At 39.1% G+C, this 24791-nt stretch overlaps 2 protein-coding genes across 5 annotated transcripts in view; one reads left to right on the plus strand and one right to left on the minus strand.

Annotated features, from left to right (window-relative positions):
• The window catches only part of ZRANB3 (zinc finger RANBP2-type containing 3), a 494211-nt gene that overhangs the window by 55109 nt on the left and 414311 nt on the right, over window positions 1–24791 (plus strand). The window lies entirely within an intron of this gene.
• On the minus strand, window positions 226–24355 carry RAB3GAP1 (RAB3 GTPase activating protein catalytic subunit 1). 4 transcript variants are annotated; one of them, XM_062605950.1, is made up of 25 exons: window positions 24192–24355; window positions 23783–23838; window positions 22793–22868; window positions 20845–20977; window positions 20551–20629; window positions 19730–19849; window positions 18984–19149; window positions 18116–18215; window positions 16466–16547; window positions 15649–15717; window positions 14831–14904; window positions 14096–14188; window positions 12514–12683; window positions 11997–12095; window positions 11581–11753; window positions 10544–10598; window positions 9923–10291; window positions 8720–8857; window positions 6972–7199; window positions 6351–6447; window positions 6158–6261; window positions 5933–6048; window positions 4282–4384; window positions 2723–2743; window positions 226–1450 (listed from the first exon to the last, which is right to left on the minus strand). In XM_062605950.1, the coding sequence occupies exons 1-25, from the start codon at window positions 24342–24344 to the stop codon at window positions 1208–1210; spliced, it is 3117 nt and encodes a 1038-aa protein (XP_062461934.1). In that variant the 5' UTR covers window positions 24345–24355; the 3' UTR covers window positions 226–1207. The 4 variants fall into 4 exon arrangements, 3 of the variants coding, with proteins under 3 accessions (XP_062461934.1, XP_062461942.1, XP_062461947.1); XM_062605958.1 differs by lacking the exon at window positions 24192–24355 and adding an exon at window positions 23923–24039; XM_062605963.1 differs by lacking the exons at window positions 2723–2743; window positions 24192–24355 and adding an exon at window positions 23923–24039.

Here is a 24791-nt window from a genome sequence, read left to right on the forward strand (position 1 = left end):
TTTCTAGGTGATACAGCTTAATCTGAGGGAAATACTCTTGCACCTCACCCCTATCCCCTCAGAAGAAGTTTTAGGGTAACACCTGGAACCCCACTACTTGAGGTAGAACTCAGATGTCTATACTTAATGTAGTCACAGTCATAAACAATGCTGTTCTAGGTCAAGTTATGCAAGGATGGCATTTAAAAAACATTTAGAACAAATCATTGCTGGTGCACAAAGAAGTCTGCGAGCCACTACTAAGTTTGGATTTATTCAGTAATGTCAACAATACTGTAGCTGGTTTTACATTTCAGTTTGTAAAGTGATGCTGATCTTTTGCCAAGCAACATTGGCACATACACAAGGTAGTATTTACACAATATCCACTGGGGTTATTTTCCAGCAGGACACAGAATCATCTCACCATATCAGATCAGAGACACATACTGCATTTCAATGGACTCTGTACATACCAGCAAGTTGCTTGCAGTAAAACACTTCCATGCCTGACCTTTGTGTCCAGCTTTGCCCCTCACAGGCAGGGAAGGGCATAAAGTACTCAAAACCACAGGTGATCCACCTCACCACATCAGGTTTATGGCCCCAGATCTATTTATTTCTGTCTGGGAGAAGTGCCGAAGACAAGATCTTTTTGGACAACTGCTGCGCTGCTAGGAGAGTTTAGCATGAACTAGAACGTACTGTATACTTGAAATAAGGCTACTGTAGAAGCACTTGCAACTTCGTGATTAACCAAAATAATACTGGGCTCAATACTTATGATTAGCAATAAATACAAATGACTTAGTATTTGCACATCAATTTAAGTAATTACTACTGTCACTTGATAAAGTCTGATTAAGAACTGTAAAGCAGCACATCATGAATTTCAAGATGCAGTATTTGCATACAGCCCATTCATGTCCTTTAGCTAATGCAAAATAAAATGACTCCCTTTGGACAGAGAGGAAATTGCAAAGCTTTCATCCCCAAAGATCTGATCAGAACTACTCATGAAGCCATTCCACACCTCCAACTTAAGAGCTGCTTACAGGCATCCTTCACTGTCAACTTCAGTTCTGTTCTTGGGAATATGACACTCTGTAACAATGACTGTATTGTCTCCTCACCACAAGCCAGTCAATTTGCAACGTTCCTTTTCCCCAAAGGAAAACTAAGGGTGTGCTGCTTGTGAAGACACATAAGATGACCGCAGCCCAAGCCGTCAGAAGAATGTTGTATCTGCTGAAAAGGCACCTGCAAGTCGGAAGTCCTCCTTGGTCAGCACACTGTACATGCGCTGGGGCAGGGGTTTGGAGTATGGGGCTGGGCGGGGGACAGTCGCACGCAGAATCACCTCCCGGCCTGTAGGTGGTGGGAAGTCTGCAACACCCCCTGTGTTGGGTCGTCGCTCCTCTGCTGGACCTGATCTCCTCAAGTCCTCATCAGGTGGAGGCACTGCAGAAAGCTTAAGTAAGAGCAGGGGTGTAACTACAGGGCAAGCTGTCTCGCAACATTAGGATTCAGAAAGTGTCTCTTAAGAGGGAAGAGAGGAAGGTTAGAAATGGCAAACATATCAGAAGGTGCTAGGTGTACACAGAGCAAGACACTAATGGGATGTCAAGAAATAAACTGCACACAGCCAAATGGAAGAAATTCCATGTGTGGATGGTGAAGCTCAGCCCAGATCAAGCTCCTGTTTTTTTGGCATCATGAAGCAACGGGTTTGATCAGACAAAATGACCCCTTCACAATCAGGGCTCTCTCCTTAGCCCATGTGGCTGCACAAGGCCAAGCCAGCCTCATTCTAAAAACAGTGCCACCACTGCAGTCTTGATAAACGGTCACCTGCCGTTTCAGACTCAGAGTACTACTTGGATAGGTGCTTTCCATGACCAGATAGAGGCTTGCCAAAATTACACTACAGACCAAGTGAGACACTGCACCAATCTCCATTGACACTCATTGCCTCAGCTAGCAAGCAGCAACACTGAAGTCTGAATATTGGAAGAAGGGCTAGCATGCTCCATGCCAGTCCAGTAAACATTCCCTAATAATATGTACATAAGTATACACCCCCATACCCTAACAGGCACACAACTCAAGACTGGCAGCAGCACCAAAGTGTGGCAGAGCCCACTGGACATCCCTCCTAGCCCCTTGGCAACCCCTCTGTGCTCCCCAGGAACAGCAGGACCCGGTGTTGCTCAGCTCTGTGGCCTGTGCAGGAACAGTTCCAGGAAACCAATGGAGAAGATGCTCCCTGTGCTACACTTCTTCATGCAATGACCCCAGTTCTTCCTCAAACCTCTCTGCATCTCTGTCCAAAAAGTTCAGTAGTTGCTGGGATCCAAACTGCAACATGCAGGTCCTGTCCGTCACTGCCTCCCTGCCAAAACATCTGGCTGTTCAAGTAACAAAATACAGTGATGGCAACAGAAGAATACAAAGGGCATCACCACGTATTTCAGCATCAGAAATTGTTAATGTTCACTTAAAGAAATTACTTTGGTTTGGGTTTTGGTTTTTTATAGCTTTCTCTCTCTTTTCACTACCTTATAGGCTCTAAAAATAAGTCTGTGAATGAGGAAAAACCATTCTGGAAACACAGAACTATTTTTATGCTTAATATGTAAACAATGGTACAAACTAACTCAGGCTGCTGTACTTTATCTACCAAAAGGTTCAACTCTATGAAGCTAGGGAAGATGAGTGGGAAACGAGGGACAAAGTCGGTTACCTCATCAGAAGATTCAGTCAGCTTGGAAGGGGATGAGAAAAGAACCAGTGATGAAAGACAGAAACAAAGGCAAGTCAGAGGTGACTTACAAGAGGCTAGAAGGAGATTGTAGGTTTAAGAGACATCATGCACTCTACTCCCAAGAACATGCACTTGCTATCACAATTTTCCTGAGAAGATTTGATAATACACCAAATTTTACACAACTCGGAGAACACTCCAGGTTCTAAATGTAACGAACATGGAAATAATTCAACTTCTATTTACCAAACAACTCTCTTCTAAAATAAATCATGGTAGATGAAACACGAGGTGGGTTTTGTACCAAGTTTGTTCCTGTCCCACTAAGAAGGCTTAATTAAGAGCCACCAGCTCCTAGTGATAAGTACCTGTAACCTAGCCTTAGTTACTGATGTTTCAAACAAGATAAAACCCTAGAAATTTACATTATCAAGCATAAATGCTAGAAACATTTACTCAGTTTTAAAACCAGAATGCCTCAATATTAAAAAGGCAAGCACATACACATGCACACAGAGGGGCCTATCTCGGGCTCCACAGAGAAGCCTAAGTATGGCTGGCTGACATGTTGAGGTGTTCAACCACATTTTCCATAAAGACTAGAGAGATAAAACAAATGTTCTGATTTCCATTTCTCAAAATAACTATGGTCTGTTTTCAGAATGGTCCTTTTTAAGATGAGTTGCAAAACACAGATTATTATAAAAGCATCCATACCTTGAAAGTGTTTAAAAAATGACATTTTTTACAGCAATGATTTCCATATGAAATTTCAGGCTCTAAGATGCCTGCAACAACACTATGCTATCTTTATTACTACTAGTAGTGAAATTTTAGTTAGATAATCTGATGCTATGAGAAGGTGCAATTCTGACAGAAACTGGCAGCTAATGCAGTCCAAGAAGTTTTGAAATCAGTAATTTAGAGCTAATTTTTACAAAGACTGCTTAAGAGAGAAAGGAATATACCAATGTCATCTGGGAAAGGGTTTCCAGAAAACAGGTGTGACACTGGCAGTGTGTAAACTGAATGTAAAGTTGTACTGAAAAGAGCCTGAAACTTCCAAGGCACCCTGGTTTCCACAGAAGAAATCTCAAGTATTCCAAGTGTAAGCCTTAGTTAAAAAGTTACTCCTAAAATACTGAGTATTATGACATGTTTCTCTACATTCCTATGTGAAACAATCAACACACTTGATTGTTCTTGCTGTGATGTTGCATATACCATGTAACTGGAGCAAAGCAGAAATTTGTGCCATAATAGCATTCCTGATGTCACCATTTGAAGTAAAGCAAACATTAATGGTACCTCTATCTACCCAGCTGGCTTTAAGTGTCTGACATCCCAGGTCACTTCTTTCATCCTGTAAGGTTCCATTATTGCCAAAATCATGCTGAATACCACAAAAAAAACCCTCAAGCACATTTATGACAATACATGCATATATGCAGACAAAATAAACTGGCATCATATGATAAGTTGTTGCCTCATACTGCTGAAATTAGAGGTGTCAGCAAAACAATCAAGCTTGCCCTTACCCTCTGAGCATTCACGAACAGCTTGTGAATAATGCAGCCAGCAGGTCCTCTTCCTGCACCGACAACTGACACTTCTGGCTGCTCCAGGAGACAGTTTACAAATCTGATTGTACAAGTTATTGAGAAGAAAAAACAACTGTTTAATTCTCAGCTGTATCTAGTTTGCTCATCTAAAACCAGAACTATTTCCTGTGAGGAACTCTCCACCCAGTACCCAGCAAGAACTGGTAGACATTCACAGAAGTTCTCTGCTCTAAAAAGCGCAAGGAGAAAACCCCTGATGTTTACTGCTCAGCATCCCACCCAAACACTATTGCCACCTTTTCATCCCTTTACTCGTTTCCCTCTGCCCTGAAGACACCTCCCTCAGCCTTCACTTGGTTCCCTCCTATTGCATTTGTTCATGCTAATACAAGCTGCTTTCTTTCACAGTTAATGTAGGTCAAATCTAAGCTGAACAAAGCAGCCTCCCACGTAGGTCAGGAAAGACAGAATTACAGGGCTGCTTGCAGTGCAACTCCAGCAGCAGGCAGAGCCAGGCTGCAGCTGAGGCTCTGAAAGGCCACCTCCTCTCAACTAAATGGAACCCAGGCTCCTAATGCAGATGTCTAAATTCAACATGACAAGCCTTCACGCTGTCAGCCATATAGGGGGATGACAAGAAAGCTGGAGAGGGAATTTTCACATGAGCAGATAGTGACAGGAAAGGGGAAATCGCTTTAAAACTGGAAGAGGGGAAATTTAGATTAGATATTAGAAGGAAGTTCTTCCCTGTGAGAGTGGTGAGACACTGGAACAGGTTGCCCAGAAAAACTGTGGCTGCCCCATATCTGGAAGTGTTTAAGGCCAGGTTGGACGGGGCTTGGAGCAACCTGGTCTAGTGGAAGGTGTCCCTGCCTGTGGCACAGGGGTACAGAACCAGATGATCTTCAAAGTCCCTTACAAACCAAACAATTCTGATTCTATGGCTACTCTCAAGAAGCTGATTACCCCCATCACTGCAGGGTACACAGTCCAAAACAACACGACAAGATTTTTTTGAGCATAAAGATCTTACTTTGGTCAGACATCACTCCTCTGAACTCCCAACATGTGCTACTAAAATGCCATCTCTCCCTGTCATCCCTCCCCCAGCACAGCAGTGAGAAGTTAACATGGGTTTTTTACAATTACGTATTAGTCATCTTCAGCACTAAGTAAATAATCTGTCAGCAGGCAGTGAAGCAGTGAAACATGACTTGATGCTTGTCATTCACATGGTTCCACGTAGTGTGTTTCAATAAGAAAATGTAAGAAATATTGTAAGAAAATGTAACTTGGGGGGGCTATTTCATTCCATGTTACTCATGAAAAATACTAAATCCTTAGTCCTTCTAATTTTACCTCTTCTGTAACAAAGTTCATTAAGTATACCTTACACATACATGAAAAAATATAAATGAAATCCCCAGGATTGTCAGGATAAAAACAAATTCCATTAAAACAATCTGTATTAGATGTTGTCAAAGAGATGGTTACTTAAGAGGAGCATTTAGGATACCCACACCTAACGTCTCTAGGTAGCCTAGGGACAGGGACAGCTAATGTTTGGAGTTACTAAATAGCATTCCTCAGTATTTCTGGAGGGTAGGAGAAACGGGGAATCAGTCACCTTTGCAGATCTTCTTTCTCCTCCTCATTTTCACATTTCTCTACCCCAAATTTTGCTTTCAGAGACCTGGCCCTGGCAATGACTGCTTCCACGCTCATGATCTGCGCAATGATTTCCTGCAAGAGTTTCATAAAACAAAAAATTAGAAAGCTGTTCTTTTAGCACTCCTGGGAACAGTGTAAATACCTATTTGGTTTTCAGCCCCAGCCTGTACAAAAGCCTTACTTCCAACTTCTTGTCCTCGGGACTGGGAAATCGTAGAACTTTACTGGAATGGGATATTATCTGCTTAATAATCTTCTTAACTGAAGATATATCTTCTAGTGCTTCTATGAGGAGGAAAAGAAACAAAGAAGTTGTAATTACTGCACCAGTGTTCACCCTAAAATATCTTGATAATTTATTAAACATCATTTACCTTCTTCCTTTACCTTGAGTACAGCTGCATGGATGATGCAAGGCAGGAGATGCCTTGCAAGGTCAGCTGGTTTCTGAACTGCAAGGTAATGAAGCACCTAGAACATTAGAATATTTTATATATTAGCCATCAAAACTACTTCCCAAAGATAAGGTTAACTACAAAAGATGGGCACCTGCAGCAAAGAATTCACAAGAAAGGAGCACCATTGTAAGACAGGACTCAATACAGAGTTTTACATGAATTCTGTGATTGATTGTAGTCCCAAAAGGTTAGAATGAAACTAAACTATATTTTAGGAACACTTTTGCTTCCCATCACATACATGCAGATAAAAACGTGGTTTATTTACTAGTAATTCAAAGAAATACCTAATACAGTTTATGAATTACTGTGAATATGCCACTTTAGATTATTTCAAACATACTGTTGTACAGCACCAAGAATTTCTGAACCATGTTCTAAGAATTTCTAACCCTAAGCCATGTACAAATCCGTTTAATAACTCCAAGAATATAATGCAACAACTTGTTATTGTTTAAGTCTTCCAAGAGGAAAAAAAAAAAAAGGCTCTTATAAGCATTACAGATCAGACTATCAATAGCCATGAACATTTTTTACCTTCTCTGCCTCTCTTGTGTCATCAAAGAGTCTCTTCTGCCTCCGGGCTGGAACTGGTTTGGCTGTTTCCCAGGCCTCCACCCACATGTTGCTGGGAATCTTCATTCGGGCACTCAGCTCGCCCTTAATTACTATATTCCCCTTTTCATCAACCACTTCCTCTTCAATGTAATCCCGAGGGGAGTACCACCTCACAAAATCCTCCAAACAACAGCCAGGATTAGCTGCCTGGAATGAAGAGATAAAATTTGTGTCTGAAAAAGTCCATAAAGCCAGGATAACCTTTATAGAAAGCCGTAGGGTTCAGTGGGCAGAGCATAGGCTAGAAGCAAAAACTCTGGGAATTCGGCTTATAGACACCAGACCTGGGAGGGTGAAGGAATAAAGCATAAATCAAGATGACAGCAAGGGGTAAAACACACACCATCAACAAAACCAAAGAAACCTTCTTCTGGCAATATCAAAATTATAATCCTAAGGCAAGCTTCTGTCTGGTACCTGACATACAATAAATATTAATGTTCACTATTGTTTCAGTGTAGAAGCTTATAACGTTAAAGACTTAGATAAAAACAGCCTGAGACTAAAAGAAATATTGGGCTGCATGAATATGGTTTCAGCACTGACTTTCCACCTTGTAACACTCCAGTAACAAAATTCACCTTTTCTTCTTCAAAAAGGAACTTAAAAAAATAAATCTCCCCCTATCAAAACCAACTTCATTTCTCATAGATGCAATGTTGACACAAATACAACCATCCATTGGTCTAGAACATAAAAGGAAAAAGTTTTCTGCTCCATGCTCCTATCAAGAACTCACTTCCACTTTTGATTATGGTTCTATATTCTTATTTTGAGTTTTCAGATCACTTGCACCATAGAAATAAAACTCCTACATATATCTGACATGTCACTGTTAAACTGATTGTCGTTATACTTACTTTACAGTACATCTGTATCCTTTTACTACAGAGTAACACTACAATAATTAGCAACAATATATATATAATTTCATGACAAAACCTCCAATCTCTTTTAGAGTTCTGAGATCCTTTGATGACAACAGTGTTACATGCTCTTAGCTCCCTCTGCAGAGCTCAGAAAAGAAATGGAGCAAATTGCCAAAACCACAGCTAGTCCGGTTTGATGAACAGCTGTATAAAACTTCTAAATAGTAGTAACTTACCCTTCTTACTGAACAAAACAACTTCAACTATACATAAAAATTATGTCCACCTCCCCAAATCCAAATACAGAATTATGTGTCAATAGATTTTTTTATTTTACCAGCTTTACATTTTAACCTTTTGAAGTCTGATTAAAGGTGCATTTAGAACTAGATACAGGTAAGAGAGACACTAAAGGAAATCTACAAGGCTGTGGGATGCAGGTACATGTGATGTTGATTCAGGACTCTAAGGCAGAGTTTTCTTCTGACATTATCTGGCATGTGTTTGTCCAAGTTTCCAATTCCCAATCTTTCAGCTGTAAGTTTTGTTGGTGATTTTCCCTTCCCACAGACATTCTGCATATTTAATGGAACATTACAGTGTAACAGGCTAGATAGACTTTGACATGTTCTAACAGTTTTATCAGTAGGGTTTTAGTTTCAATTTAAACTATTATGAAACTTTTATGGAGGATAAAAACCAACCAAAAAACATCTGTCAGAAAAACCTTCCAAATTGTTCAACATGAGCAAGAGTCTGAGAAGAAAGCAGTCTCACAAAATTTTTAAGTAGTAGTACCTTAAAAGACTCCATATCTGAGAGCAAGCAGGCACTCTGCATGCGTGCCCGAAGGTGAGCACCTTCTGCTGATGTCCCTAGTTTTGCCAGTACCTCGGACTGTTCTTCCAGCAAATCTTCAGTCATGGGCGCTGGTTCCTGTAACATGGAAACAGTTTACAAATAGCCTCTTGGAGACTTAGCCCTTATTAAGGAAAAGAGACTGGAAAGCTCCCTGTCACCAAAAGTTCATTCAACTTTATTTGTACTCAAGGGAAATAACCATAATTTTCTATGCTTAAATTGTTTATCCTAAAGCTGTGCATTTGAAGATGACACTAAACAAAAAAAAGAAGCTAAAAAGAAACAACTGGAGTATGACGTAACTGTTAAAATGCCAAAATCTGGATCAAGTGCAGGAAGCATTTGACTGATACTGTTTTGTTGAGATGGATAAAAATCCACCTAAAGCAATGTAGAATTTTTGTTGTTGCCACTGTCAGCATGTAATTAATTGACACTATTTTGCCTGCCTACACTGTGCTCATGCTTTTGCCCACTCAAAGCAACATTCACTAAAAACAATTTTTCCCAAGTGACTGAAAAATACTGTATTTTCCATGCACACTGACTCCAAATGACTTCCTCTGATGCCAGCACTTCCTATTTCATCTCTAGTCACTCTGCAAGAAAGTCTGTATCAGGTAATAGTTCTACTTGTTTGATGATAAACCTGCTTTAGACAATGGTACCAAAACCTGATGACTACGGCTTTTAGATAAGAGTTGAGAAAGTAGCAGCAAATCTGACCCAATACTCTAGTCAGTTAGCTAGAAATCTTCAGGGTGGAAGGCCCACAGCAGTTCCTACTTTACAGGAAATAAAGTAAGGAGATGATGGAAAATGCCTTGAGAGCTGGAAATAAAAAGAAACCTAAATTTAAGGCAAGCAAGACAGCTTAAGTCATGTTTTAAAAAGAATTGTTTTGAGTGAAATTTGGTAAAAAGACCCATTCTCAAATAAAAAAAAAGAGCATGTGAGATTTCAATTTAACAACCTCAAGTTTTAAAAATGGAAGCCAAGACCTTAGGCCAAAAATACTTAGCAATTCTAATAACAGATAAAGCTATAATCTGCAAACTACATACAATTACACAATCCTAGGTATAAGCCATACTGTATGAGAGTCATATTGCGCATCTGGCTCAGCTCTTGCTACCTAACCTGAGTTATTGGAATGTAGAGAGGCTCTCCTGGATGCAGCAGTGTCAGCTTCCCATGCGGATGCAGACGACCTTCTGGTTTTACGTTTACAGGCTCTTTGTTGCCTTCTTTTGCTCCTACTTTCTTTCCATTTTCCTGGCCATTTCCTTTAAGATCTTCTGTGTCACTTAGACATTCAAAAAATTCCTCTTCACTGTCACTCCACGATTCCCAAGATTTGCCAACTTCTTTTTCCTTATCAGGATTATCTCCAGAGTGGTCTGCTCCTTTTCCAGCATCACCAGAAGTACCACCAGGTGAACGATCAGACATGCTCCCCCTTTTCCCCTCATCTCTTGCTTTCTTTCTTTCAATGCAACAGTTTAACATCTAACAAGTTAAAGGGGGGAAAACAAAAAACCAAGAACCAAGGTCAGAAAAACTTGAGTCCCCAGAAATTTCTTACAATTCTAAAAGACAATTATATTGAACTTGTTGCTATAGTATTTTCCCAAGAAATCCAGACCCAAGAATACAAGCATAATTAAATCCACAGCAACAACATATTTAGCTAAAAATTGCTATGAATTTGACAGTTTCCTTAGGAAAAAGAAAAATCATTCTTAAATTTGGGATATTTACCTGAAGTTTCTGATGCAGTAAACAACATCTCAGATCTGGAGGGCCATTAGCTAACCTAATAAAAGGTAGAAGTGTAACCATTATCAATTATAAAGTTGGATCTTTCACACATATGTGGTCTTAAATCATATGAAATACAAAAGAGGGACAAATATCCACACTGAACCCACCCCCACCATTTCAAATGTGCAGCTCTTCTATGTTCTCAGCAGAAAAGCTAGAGACTGAACAAGCCCAGAGATTAAACTACATTTATTTTCTAGAGGTCATTTCTGAAACTCAGAGATCATTCACACTGGCATGGAACAGACACACTCTGCATTCCTGGTCAGTCTATCGTTTGAAAGTTTTCAAAGAAAAATTAAGCACCTTTGACTTTACTTTTAAATCTGCAGTGATACAGTAGGGTGATCTGTATATATTTCAGCTTCTATTTTATCCCTTAGTGTAACTATCTAGAAGTACAAACTAGTCAACAAATGGCCAGTCCATCCCATTAAAAAAGGATGTATTTCTGCTCTACACTGATGCCTTATCTTGACAGAATACCTCATTCAGTCTGCAACAAGCTCTACTACAGCAGACATAACCTGGAAGGGCTGGAATACTTGAGACAGCATTAGCTGCCTGAAAAGGCTATTACACCAGCAGGAACTTGGAACAGCTTCCTTAGAAAAGTGGAGAAACCACCACAAAGCTAAGGTGTTTCTGTCCAAATCAGTTACTTCCTTTGTATTTAAATAATACGAACTGGAATCCAAGCATTTGGATAAACTCTGGGTTTTTTTCTCCACCCTCATTCACACAGTGAATGAGTTCTTTACCTTGAGCTTTCCCAAGCATTGTGAAGTTTTCAAAGGAAGGCACAGGTGCTTTTCCCTACTCTCTACCCTTTCTAGTTTTAGGGTGGTAAAAATAGAGAATAACATTTGCAACTTGGAAAACAAGCTGGTATGCTTCGTAAGTCATAGTGAACTCGCCCTGTTGTTGAAAGAGAGAATATTTTCTGTGACACAACAGCGACAAAAAAGTCTTACCCTGGAATAAGGTAGTTGTTCTCCCATCTGTAGCGCATTTCTAACACAAATTCTTGCCAAAGGTGTGCTACTCCTTTTACTCCTCCATGGTAGAAGTTTATCATACAAAGACATAAAGCTAGCTTGTAAGTCAGACTATCAGAAGGAGCAGATTTAAACTGACTGAAGAGATTCTATGTAAAAAATAAAACAAAGCAGAAAATACAGGAACAATGGCATTTTTCCAACGTTATATGATCTTTCCTGTTTGTCAATACAAGTGGCTAACTAACAAAAAACAAAACCCCACAATTACTACCAAAAGATTCTCTTTCCAAAAATTCTCTCTTACAAGACAGGACAACCACAGCAGAGTCTGTATGAACACACTCAAAACTGCATTCTCATTCTCATGAGTGCTAGTCAGTTAAACTTACATAATCTTCACTCTCTGAAGGAGGACTGTTTCCTGCTGAAGTATTAATTCTGCTTTCAAATCCATCTGCAAGTTTGTCAGCAGCATCAGGAAATAAGAACTTGAATAAACAAAACAAAAAAAAAAAAATCCAAACTTCCATCAGTTTTTTTTCCCTGCTTTTCCCACTTTCTCCATAAAGCTACTGCTGGTTACATACCAGGAATCTTTTAATTAAAAACTGTCAGCAGAGTTCATTTCCTGTCCACTTAAACAGAAAAGAATGGTAACAACCTTGGCTGTTTCAAGAAGCTGATAAAGGCAATTCAAATAATGGAAAGGACAAACACTTTAATTTATAATTCTGCTACAAATGACAAGCGAAACTGTACAATGACAGAATGGTTTAGGGTTAGGAAGGACCTTACATATCAGCTTGTTTGAACCCCCCTCCATGGGCAGGGACAAAAAAAATGCATCAGTGGAAGCATGAAATACATGTTTTAAATGAACTGGATGTGCATGGCCAGCTCACTTACCAGAAGAATAGTGTTTAGAACTTCATTGTTTAAAGGTGATTCATCTACACCTCTGTGTTTGCGAATTTTTTTCTTTGCACTGTGAACCATATTTGTGACTGATAATTTATGGATTGGGACTGGTGCTGGCTCTGTGAGCTTCGACAAAGCATGGGTAATATCAGCAACCTCTATAAAATAAAATAAAACCAATCAAAACATAACACGACAAGACCCTCTCTCTCTAAACATTCACCTGCCATATCCAGTCTGTTTATCGTGTACTGATTTTTAACACCATGTTACCAGAGCTACATGCCTGTGCTGTCACATTCCATAGCCAATATTCTTATCCACAAAGCAGAATGAAGTCATAAAGAAGACACAGACTGCCCTTGATTTAATTTATTGAATGAAGTCTAAACTGAGTTGGCTGTATTGCTCCTGCCACCTACAGTAATAGCACTGCATACTTGCAGAAAATTACTGGCAGGGTATCAGCAAAAGCCTGCTGAAGAGCCAGTGTTTAAACTTTGTTTATACCTACGATGAATTCATTGGTATTGTGTAACAAAGATTGCTCAAGCATATGGTAAAGCTTCAAATAAGCCTTAATTAAACCTAGTATTAATCACTACATATGTATGACCTTACATGGTATAAGCATAATTCTGTTTTAAAGTCCTAAGATAAAGTAGTCAAAACATTTTTTTCCAGAGTTGCTGCTGGTAACCTTTAAAAAGTGATTATTTTATTGTAAGAGAGATTCTAAAAGAGGGCGGACAAATTTAAATTAATAATTACCAGCAGCCTGAATAGCCTCATCTTGGCAAACATTTCAAGAGAATTAAGAGGTAAAGAGGGCTAAAGAGCCTGTATGTCAAGTACTGGAAGTAACAGATACCCTACTCATCATAATACCTTTTTAAGATAACTAGTGAGCTATTTCAAAACTAAGACCAAGTATAACCAAAGAAAATACATTCATACAGGCCTTATTTGGAGGGAAGAAAAGGCAACGAGGCAGGAAGGAAGGGAATGTTCACTATACACAGCAAGAAAAGCAAAAGAATGGGACACAAACATCAAAAGGATGTCAGTATTGACACTGTTGGTATAAAGTCTGAACTGTTGATCAGATAATTCTGGTTCACTGGGGGGGGTTCCCCTTAAAATTCCTTAAAATAGAGAGTATGTCAGCACAGCCTTTCAAACAGAAGATTTTTAAGAAGACTTTTTAAACCGTTAAAACATGCAACATGCTGTACTTCGAAAAGCAGAAAAACAGTTTAAAAAATACAAAAATACACACTAGTCAAATTTCAAACTGTAGTTTTCCAGTCAGGGAAATAAAAAAACAGAAGACCACAACAACTGTAACAGAGGCAAAAGTCCTCTGGGACTTTGGGAGCTAAGCTTACCTAGATTTCATGAGACCTTATACCAAGTAGCACTGACCAGAAAATGCCTAGGAGTATTACAGAAAATGCTTAAGAGTTTTAAATATAAATGCTGACAGATCTCAAGTCAGAAGGGGATAGGGAACATAAAACATGAAACAATTAAAACCAAGTAACACAAATCAACAAGATTTTAGTTTTACCTTTTCCTTCCTCTTCAAATGCAGACCTCCCGAGTATCTCATCAGTCGACTCCTTCCGACGGCAAAGCTTGAAGAACTCAGTGAGAAAGTCACCTATTAAAAAAAAACTTTGTTTCTCAGCAGCTCTATTAAAAATATCACTGAGCAGTACGCTCACTCTCAAACTGATTCCCGAGGGACTCTAAATTTTATCTTTTCATTTGAAAGAACACAGAAATTTATTCTGAACCACCTGATTAAAGCTTAGGAAAATGCACACCTAACCAGCTACCAGCCACCTCTCCAGAGCACAGCTCTGCAGGCAGCTTAATCCACTTCACCCAAAGCAAGATGAAGCTTCTGCAGCATACTATTTGTCTGCACAGCTCTCCAGTGTACCAATCCTGCCTGTCAGATCAATTCAGCTAAGGAAATGGAAATATGCAGAAGGCACTTCATGAAATGTAAAGATACTAGGAAATCTAATTTTCACAGAACACACAGTAAATGCTTACTCTCTGGAATCCGGTGAAGTAAGAACAGCAATGACGTTTACAGTACACAGATGCAGAATAACTTAAAACAGAAACTTTTTTGCAAAGCTCATCTTGAAAAAGAAGCCCAAAATACTGTCCACTCAAAAAAGTAAGGGGATTGAGGAAGCATAAGTCATTAGGTAATCAACAGTTCAGTCCTAAATTCACAACTGGATAGCTTAAAAGCTATAAGAGAAGATGGAGAATGCTGATGTCTTACCCAACAGACACTGAGGGTTATCTGCTTTTCTGACTCTCACGGACCACTGGGGTGCTTGAATAGGATCCAGGTCACTTTGAAGGAAAAAAAATAATAAATAAAGAACAACAACAAAAAAAAAAAACAACCAACAAACCACCAACCAACCTTCACAAGTGTGCAAGAGATGAGTATCAAGTTCTCAGTAAACATAATGTCAGAGCCAGTTAGCCCATGGAAGCCGTTAATACATACTACATTACCTGACATGACAAACACTGAAATGCAAGCAAGAGTCCCTGTTCTCATGCACACACATAATATGATTAAGAAACACAGGAGAACAATTCAGTTACAATTAAGTTGTCTTTTTGGAAAGTGTACTAATGTTAAAAACTAATTTCTGCATTAATGAAAACATAAACCACTTCCCCCTCCCCATTTCTTAAGTATCAGCATACACTGATACAAGCCCTTCCTCTTTAGGAGACGTAGCAGAAAATCTTGATGATAGTTTTTGGGAGATGAAAGTCAAATGGTTAATTTTTTTTTGCTTTCCGTGTCATCTTTACCGAGAAAGATGCAATACACTAAACTTTTAAGTCTAGTATTAAAATATACCTTAAAAAATTAAGTGTATGTTCTGTTGAGATTACAATATTTTCTCACACCGAAATGTTTCCCCAAATGAAATGTTCTATCAACAGACCCTAGCATACCTCAAAACGTGCTCTCTTTCACACACAAAGCCATGCACAACGCTTTAGACATCACTAAAATGGAGTAGTTAACAAATAAAGTACCATTCTAGATATCTGCAATTCAGACAAAATACTTACGAATAAACATCATTTTCAACAATTATACCTTCCGTTAGGTGAGGCCATGTCGTAGCTAAATGAAGCTCACTGAAACAAAACAAGATTTAAATCTTTAAAATGTTAAGATCTTGACAGGTAATTGTGATAGTTTGTATTTAAGTTCCTTTATGCATTTTGCAGCATCATCCAGAAATTAGTTTTCTCACGGCATGCATCCTGTTGGTTATTCTACAGTATGCCACCCAGGATTGAACTAACCTTTACTAGTACCTGGCATACAGGAATACACACAACTCCTCTACAAAAGGAGAGATTGTGCATTGTGTTCTAGGCATCCAGGTATAGAGGAAAAAACAACATTCATGAGTTGCCTACAGCATTACACACTGTCTAATACATTAAAATTATTTTTAGATTTGCTGAGCGGTGATGGGGGTGTTAAGAAAATGACACGGTGGGACTGTAATGACTCAGTTCACAGGGTCTGTCAATTTAAGTCTTCTACAAACATCAAAATAAAAGAATGGGTTCAACCCTTGAATGAAGGCACTCAATTTTAAAAGTTTATCTCCAGTTAAGGTATATTTCAGTATAACAGTTTCAGAGATAAATTGAGTTTATGGTGAAAAATTTATCACCAACAGGAATGCTGAATATTAGACAATTTTGCAAAAGGTCTTATTTGCTATTTGACCACTATTTTATACAGATTTTCTTAAGTACTTGAATAATTAAATATCTGCTAGGGACATACTAATTGTATAAGATAAAAATTAAATAACATACCTCTAAGTCATCCATTAAGGAAGTTCAGTTTTCTGAACCCGTATCTTACCTAATAGGATCCTCACAGGCACCAAGTGGTAACTTCCCAAACTCCAAGCCTCCAACTTCTCCCCCAACTAGAGCATCTATATCTAAAGACAGATCAATACATATAGAATTTATGGAATATTTTAAGCAGCATTATCATCCTAATTTTGCAGTAAAAAGATGGTAGCATGTAGGATGCCCAGAGAACAGCTAAGCAGCTAAGGTGACAAAGCTATGAAAACACAATCCTAGCATACAAAGTAATTGTTTCCAGAAGTAATAATGCGACAGGACACTCAAAAAGACAGATAAAATTCTTGTATCTGTGTTGAAGGAAGGGTTTTCCCTTCATACAGGCAACGATATCTATAAAAGCAGCATTAAAGAGTAAATGCTGGTACAAGAACAGACACGAATTTGCCATAAAAATATTCAGGCAGAAAAATCAGTTCCAAGCAGAAAAGGAAGACTCCACATGGACGACTCTGCAAGAGTGAAAGAACAACTCCTTTTAAAAGGCTGACAATTTTATGAAAAGACTTAACCCAATGATCTGGAAGATTCTTTGTAATCTCAGATACTTAAAGATGCCTCCCAGCATCCTCAGACACTTCTCATGTTATATCCTTCAAACACATAATCTAAAAATAGACAGCCTTCACTGAACAAAAATTTAAATGGGTAATAATGCATTGCAATGTCATTATAATAATATTATTACAGCATCTGGTCCTTGATTGTAAATGCATCTGGCAAATTGTTTATATATAAAATAAGTGAGGTATTAGAACAGATAAAGTATTTGGCTAACTTAATTACAATAATTTCTTCTTCAGAGAAGATAAAAGACAAATTATTTGATTGTATTTGAGAAGAGCTAATTGAGTGATGATAATAATGTATGGGTCTAGTTCTTCACAGTGAACATAAAACCACAACTGCATGTAGCAAGAGTAGATTTGTTTACCTATGAGCTAGAAGATTATAATTTATTTTCTGATGCTGTCTATATTTTCTGACGCTATCTATATAGAAATAAGTCTGTTAAAAACAAATCCTTGATAGCTGAGGAAGAAAGTGTTACCACCAAGCAAGCATATGATAGTTCACTGTAAGAGTACCAAGTGAGCTAACTCACTCTTTTTTCTAAATAGCACCAGTATGGCATAAACTTATCAAACCTGGTATATGTACTTCAGATTCAGAACTACACATTTTCCCATTGTTAATACCCTTACATAATGAAGTATTAGAATCATTTACTTTATGGAAATAATTGAAAAATAGTCCTGTGACCCATTAGTACCTACTAGAACATGAATTCAAATGTTTCCCTGAGGAATTCAGGGCACAATTCTTTACAGATCCACAAGCAGTCACCCCTTTCTCTCCAAAAGGATACTACCATTTTAGAAGTATTGCTGTATCTCTAGATACTAATAAAAAAGCATATTTCTAGGCTCAACCCTAACCAAAACACCTGTTACAATCATAAGCCAGACATGATTTCAGAGCAGTTTTAAGCATCTTAGGGAGTAGGATGGTACTCAGTTGTAACTGCAGCCTTTCCTAGTAATGCAGAAAATGTTTTAATCTTCTGGAAAGATACACAAGCATCCTCTTTAGCACTGGTTGTTTAACTTCAGTTATTCTGAGGACACAAATCTCCTACCTGGCGGCTGCTGCGGCCAGAAATACTGCTGCCAGTCTTGAAGCACATAAGTAAGCCGAATAGCCATGCTAACAGGAGGCAGCGGTGTTAAAGGGCATCCCTTGAAAAGAGTAATGAAAAAAATCAGTGTAAGGACTACATCATCTCAAACACTACAGGCCTTAACACAGATTAGTTATGATAGCTTGTTTTACACCTAATTTTATCAGAACTGCAATATCCCAAGTATTACTAGTAAAGTTATTGCTCAACACAACACCCACAGGTAAAATACACGAGTCATTCATATGTTCCATTTCACTGGTAATTCCAAAGTAACTGACCCAGAACGCATTAAATTCTCATTAAGGATTTCTTTTTCTCACCATTTTGATGAGACTGCTGACTACCAATAGTAGTTGTGAAGCATCGCAGTCAGCCCTAGTACTCCATAAATAAGCAGTCCACTCAGACTCCTCACATTTTAGCATGTTGTTACTACTCTTAACTTAGCTTCGGCAGCTACAAAGTATCAAAATAGGAAAAAAACCACCACTCCTACCCTCCCTTCTTTTATATAGCAATATTGTTTGTTTGGGGGCAGGAAAGAGAGCTTTCTCACAAGGAGACTAAAACGGACACATTTTTTCACATGCCAGTGAAAAACAAAAATGAATGAATGTGGCAACACTGAAAGACTAAACCCATACCAATTTTCACTTTTTATCACTAGATACTGGCAATATCTGGAAAAAGACTTCATTGGTATCAGCAGTGGAAGTATCTTCCTTACAAAAAATAAAATCCCAAGACAGAAGTAAACCTAAAAGCAACCAGGTAATAAAATAATTATGCTTTGTATCGATTACATACATTCAAGCAAACTTACAATCTTGGATTTGAAAACATCCAGTAATCCTGATAAATGAGTATACTGGTTTGGCACTTTGCGAAGATGAACCATTTCAAAGTCAGTTCGAACTCCCGGACCCTGACATTCTCCAACATACATTCTCCGCCATTTATGATGTATTTGCACAAATACTGGTACCTGACTACAAAATATTAATATCTCGGGTTATTTAAAACATCATACTGTCTTGTAGTCTCTAAAACCAGGTAAATATTCTAACTTAATTCCATATTCTTTAGAATATATTTTCTCTTAGTGCAACACAGTTTAAAACACTCAATAGGAATCAAATTAAAATACTATTAACTTCAGCATTAAATGGAATGCCTAACAAATTGTCATAAGCACAGCCCTATGCAGAACTTCGGTTACCTAATTTTCAGTCTAAATATTTTTTGAGGAAGATTAGAAAGTTATTGTTTCTACACAGAGGGAAGAAATCCACTACCAAACATTATACCTGTTACTCCAACAACTTCTAGCAGTTTTTAAAAGCCTTTAAGGTTTTTAAACAATAATGAATATAAACAGCACATTGATTCAATCTTAAAAAAAAAAAAAAAAATCCCATGGAAACTTGAAAAAAACCTCTGTAACAACATTATGGTGCCAATACAACAAACTCTGAATGTCTTTTGCTAACAATTTAATACTTGTTCCTCACAACAGTAGTATGCTAGAGTTTTACCCAGACATGTAAGAAGGTTTATGCTTTCACCTACCAGCCAGTGTTCCCCAACGAAATGGAAACAGAGCTCAGCAAAAGGTTACATTTGGATTCACTGAGAACTGCATCGTTATTTGCAGCTGGAGCAATAACCACAAACTCACGTAAACCATACCTTAAGAGAGAGAAAAAACACACATTCCTGGTTTTTAGCAATCCAGCTGGAATGGGTTTTTTAGAAATATTTTAACCCAAGTAACTTAATTATCACCAACATATTGCAGAATCTTTTATTTTGATGCGATTACCTGTTTCAGAGACAACAAGAACAAAGCGGGCGTGGAATGCTGCAGAATCTCGAATCACAAAGTAACAGAGCTCAATAGCATTCAAACACTGTACTCGAAATAATGTGATGACCTCCTGGTCTATCAGTCCTGCAGGTTTTTTTAGTTGATGGTAATAACACCTTTAACTATGTATACACAAAGACAATCTCTCTAGAAAAATGCTATAATGTGCCACAGATTTTCATTACTAAGAATGTGGTGGTGGTTATTTCTTTAAGTACTGCACCCTTTCCTTTTAAGAATACATCTAAATATTACAAATAAAAGAGCTTGGTTAGTGTGTGAAATTCAGAAAAAAAAAAAACAACAAAAAACAACAACATTTTGGAGGGATATTAAAAAAAAAAAAAAGATAGGCACAGTATGGTGGGCTTTTTTCACACTCCCTTCCTGTGTCTAGTACAAAGAATCATTTTACTTCAGCTTTAACTTTTGATGGAAAAAACTTGCAAGTGATTGTGTCAGCAAAAAAGATTTTTCCATTGCTATGCCTATTTCTATTAAAGATAAGAGGCAGCATACATACCATCTTACTAGACAGTGAGCTCTAGGAGGAAAGTCATTGTTCATGCACAGCAAGTCCTGCATAGGCAGAGGAAGGGCATCTGTAAAAGAAATTGATACACAAGAAAACATCAGCATCCATTCTCAGCTGACTTAAAATTATATTTGCAATTTTTTGAATACAAAGCATACTAATAGCAGAACATCTGATCACACCCATCAGATCCCAGAAAATTTCACACAGAAGCAAATCAACACACTGTGAATTCCACATTCCGAAATATCTTTACAGGTATATAAGAGAACTATCACCTACCTTCCACCAGTTCTTCCTTCCCATCTTTGTCACTGGGTTCTTGTACAAGATAATGATGGGTAATTGAGAATTTGAAGTCTGCAAATGAAATTTCATCTGATTTTTCTTCCCATGTTCCTGTGGTGTATACACCCTGCATATAAAAAAGAAGATATTATTTGAACACATAAATTTACACTAACATTCATAAGCCTTAAAAAGTATATTACCTACACGATCTATAATATTTATACACCTTTTTCTGCAGTTAAGTATTTATTACTAAATAGCTAAGCATGATTTAATTTAAAAAGAAAAAATTCTCAAAGCACTTCACTATGAAGGCAGCTGAACGCTAAAACCCATGCTACCAATAATCACGTTCATTTCAAGGACCAGATATTCCCAAAGAAGTCTTCAGAATTAGATGGCAACAAAGTGGAAGATAAATCCTCTCATACACAACTCTGCATCTTATGCACATGCACCCTCAACTTTGCCCAAAGATGGGAGTTTCCCACCTAGGATTCTATCTATAACTAATTCATTCCATGCAAATGCTACCTCGATATTTATTTTTTAATATGCTTTCACTGATAAATGAATTTTTTTCTATGATCTGCAAAACTTCTGTGTGTCAGCACAGGCAAGTTTCTATGGAAAAAAAAAAAGAAGAGAACATCATTATACAGAATTGTATGCTGCTACTAAAACAAACCAACTTGGACAACCCTTTAATCTGTAAAGTGTGCCTTCTCACTAGGAATTAAGAAGAGGGGTCTGGTCTAGGAAAGAAGACACACTGGAATACACTGACAGCTAAGGTTGAAAAGTAGTTTATTAGGTAACACGAGTTCTCTGTACCCTGACTAAAATAAAGAACTGTAAAATTCCTCTGGAAACACAGTAGACATCCAGTCCAGAGCAGCTGAATATATTTGCACTAATATGCAGAAGAGCACAGCAATTTCCTCTGCATTTTGCAGGACTGAGAAAGCACTACAAAGGCTCTAATTAGACTTTGAAAAAAAGTCACTCCAATTTGTAAAGCATACTGAGCCACAAGTAGAACTACGCAAACCTCAACTGTATGTATATGAGGTATGACAAAGGCACATGACAGGGCAAAAGAATTCCTTCAGAATTTCATAGAATCATAGAATAGTTAGGGTTGGAAAGGACCTTAAGATCATCTAGTTTCAACCCCCCTGCCATGGGCAGGGACACCTTACACTAAATCATATCACCCAAGGCCTCATCCAACCTGGTCTTGAACACTGCCAGGGATGGAGAATTCACAACCTCCCTGGGCAACCCATTCCAGTGCCTCACCACCCTAACAGGGAAGAATTTCCTCCTTATATCCAATCTAAACTTCCCCTGTTTAAGTTTTAACCCATTAGCCCTTGTCCTATCACTACAGTCTCTAACGAAGAGTCCCTCTCTAGCATCCCCATAGGCCCCCTTCAGATACTGGAAGGCTGCTATGAGGTCTCCACGCAGCCTTCTCTTCTCCAGGCTGAACAGCCCCAACTTTCTCAGCCTATCTTCATATGGGAGGTGCTCCAGTCCCCTGAGCATCCTCGTGGCCCTTCTCTGGACTTGTTCCAACAGTTACATGTCCTTTTTATGTTGAGGACACCAGAACTGCACACAATACTCTAGGTGAGGTCTCACAAGAGCATTTAGAAGGGTTTCAACCACACTTCCAGATTCAAAACAAGGGGGAGTGAAGGGGAGGAATCACTAGGCCCTATGTGAAGATCCAGGTTTATCAGGGAAATAACCTGTTTGGCAGATAGCCCACCAACAAATTTACAAGCATCTGTGAAATTGCCATTTTTACAAGTGAAATTCCCCAGTAGAAATCATTATCTGCCACACCTAAGAAAACAGCAACACATGTAATAGACATGTATTACTAGTTAGTAATCCAAATTCCAAAGAAAATAAAGAAGCAGTAACTGACCTTTTCTAGAGGTTTGCCTGAAGAAATTCCAATAAGTTTCCAGTCATTCAATACTTCTTCTATTTTTGAAATAAATCTATTAGGGAGAAGGGAAAGGCATTAACATTTGCTGAACAGTAAACCTGTATTATAATTCAGCTACCTAAAAAGCAGGCTATATGTTGTCCTGCTATAGAATTCCTTTAAAAACAAAACAACAAACCAACCAAAAAACTAAAGAAAAAGCAATTAAAAAAAAAAAACAACAAACTATCAGAATAAAAACAGAACAATTGCTTCCTTGTACAAGTAAAATGGCCCTCCTATGTTTACATTTCAAATGACAGTCACTTTTAGCAACTGCTATGAGCATGCTTAAAGTGGTTATAGAATCTCACTTTTTTGGGGGGGTTGGATTTTTTTTTTCTTGGCATTGCAGCATATTACTTTTAACACACACTCCTGTTTCTCCATTAACCGACAAAATGCATTTATGACAAAATTATAAACTAAATTCTGATTTAAAACAGAGTTCTTAGAATCTCTATCTCCTTTTGTCAAAAACATCATCGCTTGAAAAAGCATCTTTAAAAAAATAACGTTAAGACTATAAGAGCACTCTTCACCTTTAATTTTCTTGCATGCTGTTAACTTTCAAAGACTTCAGCTGCAAGATGACAATTTTAATAACAGGAAGATACTTAAAAACCACATAAGCCTTCTAGATGCTTATTCTAATCCCCTGCAAACAGATAGCAAACCAGAGCTTTGTCTGAGTTCAGGAACAGCTTGGCTAGATCCTCTTAACCAACTCATCAGTGACAGCCTCAGCCTCGGCCGCAGAGACAAGCCGGAACAGCCGTGACGAGGCTCCGGGTGCCACGGGCATCGTCCGGCTCGGCCTCCCGCGGCACAGGTGACTGGTCCGTAGGCAGGTGCGGCCAGGGCAGACACGGCAGAAACCCGCTATCCCCCTGCCATGACGGGAGCAGGACCAGCGGCAGCACCTACCTCTCCCACTCGGAGGCGGTGGTGAAGTCCGTGATCTCAAACACCTCCGACTCGGGCTGCGGAGAGAAAGGACGAGAAGCAATGAGCAGGGAGACTGCCACGACGAAACACACAGGGAAAGCGATGGGGAGAACACTTACTTCGCTGTCCGCCGCCATCTTGTGCCACTGTCGGACACCCCCGGGCCGGGCGCAGAGGCTCACGGGAAGGAGGCGGAGGGCGGTGCGAGCCATACCGCCCCGGGGCCGATCGGCACAACGGCGTTCCACGCCGCGGCAGCGGAGAATACGTGTGCCTGTCTTTCTGGTGCCCTCCGTGGGGTGGGGATATCCAGGCTGTCCTTCCGCGCTCACGGCTGGCTGAAGCGCCTCACGGGCGCTGCTGAAGAGCCGCCTGCTGGGGTGTTTACCTCAGGGAGATGTGAAGTTGGGGTGTGGGTTGGTCCCAGAGACTCTCCGGCTCTGTCAAGGACAGCTCGAGAGGGTAAACGAGGTACTCTACCGGCTGGGTCGCCGTGTGGCCGGAGTACAGGGACGCGAGTGGTGTCACAGCTTGGTACCATGAGGCCGGTTGTGCCCGGCACCTGCAAGTGTATAAGTAAGAAATACACCTTTCCAGTCAGCCGGGAGCTGACGTGTCCCCCCGGGCCTGGTGCTCCGGGTTCAGCCTAAAACGAAGCCGCTGCGCCTCTCCCCCTCTCCCTTGTGTAACCCAGGGACGTCCTCCAGGTCCTTCTGGCATCCAGCGAAACCAGTTCCCTTCAAAGCCAGTTAAGCTCAGGCTGACGGCGACTGCTTTTATCCTTTCTTCTGCCTCAGCACAGTCTGCTACCTTAAAAAGCAAACAAAACTCCACAAAAACATGCAAAAACCCAAACAAACAAAAAGTATCCTTGAAGTCTGCAGCTTAAAGGTGCCAAAAGGGATATGAAAAACTATTAACGGGGACTGTTTAGATGAGGGGCCTGAATGCAGTTAAAATTACTTTGATACAGATAATACTAAAAATG

The sequence above is a fragment of the Pezoporus occidentalis genome, unplaced genomic scaffold (assembly GCF_034315485.1).
Source record: "Pezoporus occidentalis ecotype Australia unplaced genomic scaffold, CSIRO_AGI_Poc_V1 ctg12, whole genome shotgun sequence".
Taxonomy (NCBI): domain Eukaryota; kingdom Metazoa; phylum Chordata; class Aves; order Psittaciformes; family Psittacidae; genus Pezoporus; species Pezoporus occidentalis.

Excerpts from the sequence above, each read along its gene's own strand:
- RAB3GAP1 (XM_062605950.1), bottom strand. The coding sequence starts at position 24,344 with ATGGTACCAAGCTGTGACACCACTCGCGTCCCTGTACTCCGGCCACAC. Across the intron at positions 15,718-16,465 it reads GCCTGTGAGGATCCTATTAG|TGAGCTTCATTTAGCTACGA; the intron begins GTAAGATACGGG and ends GTTTTGTTTCAG. Across the intron at positions 4,385-5,932 it reads GAGAAAGAAGATCTGCAAAG|ATTTGTAAACTGTCTCCTGG; the intron begins GTGACTGATTCC and ends TTGTACAATCAG.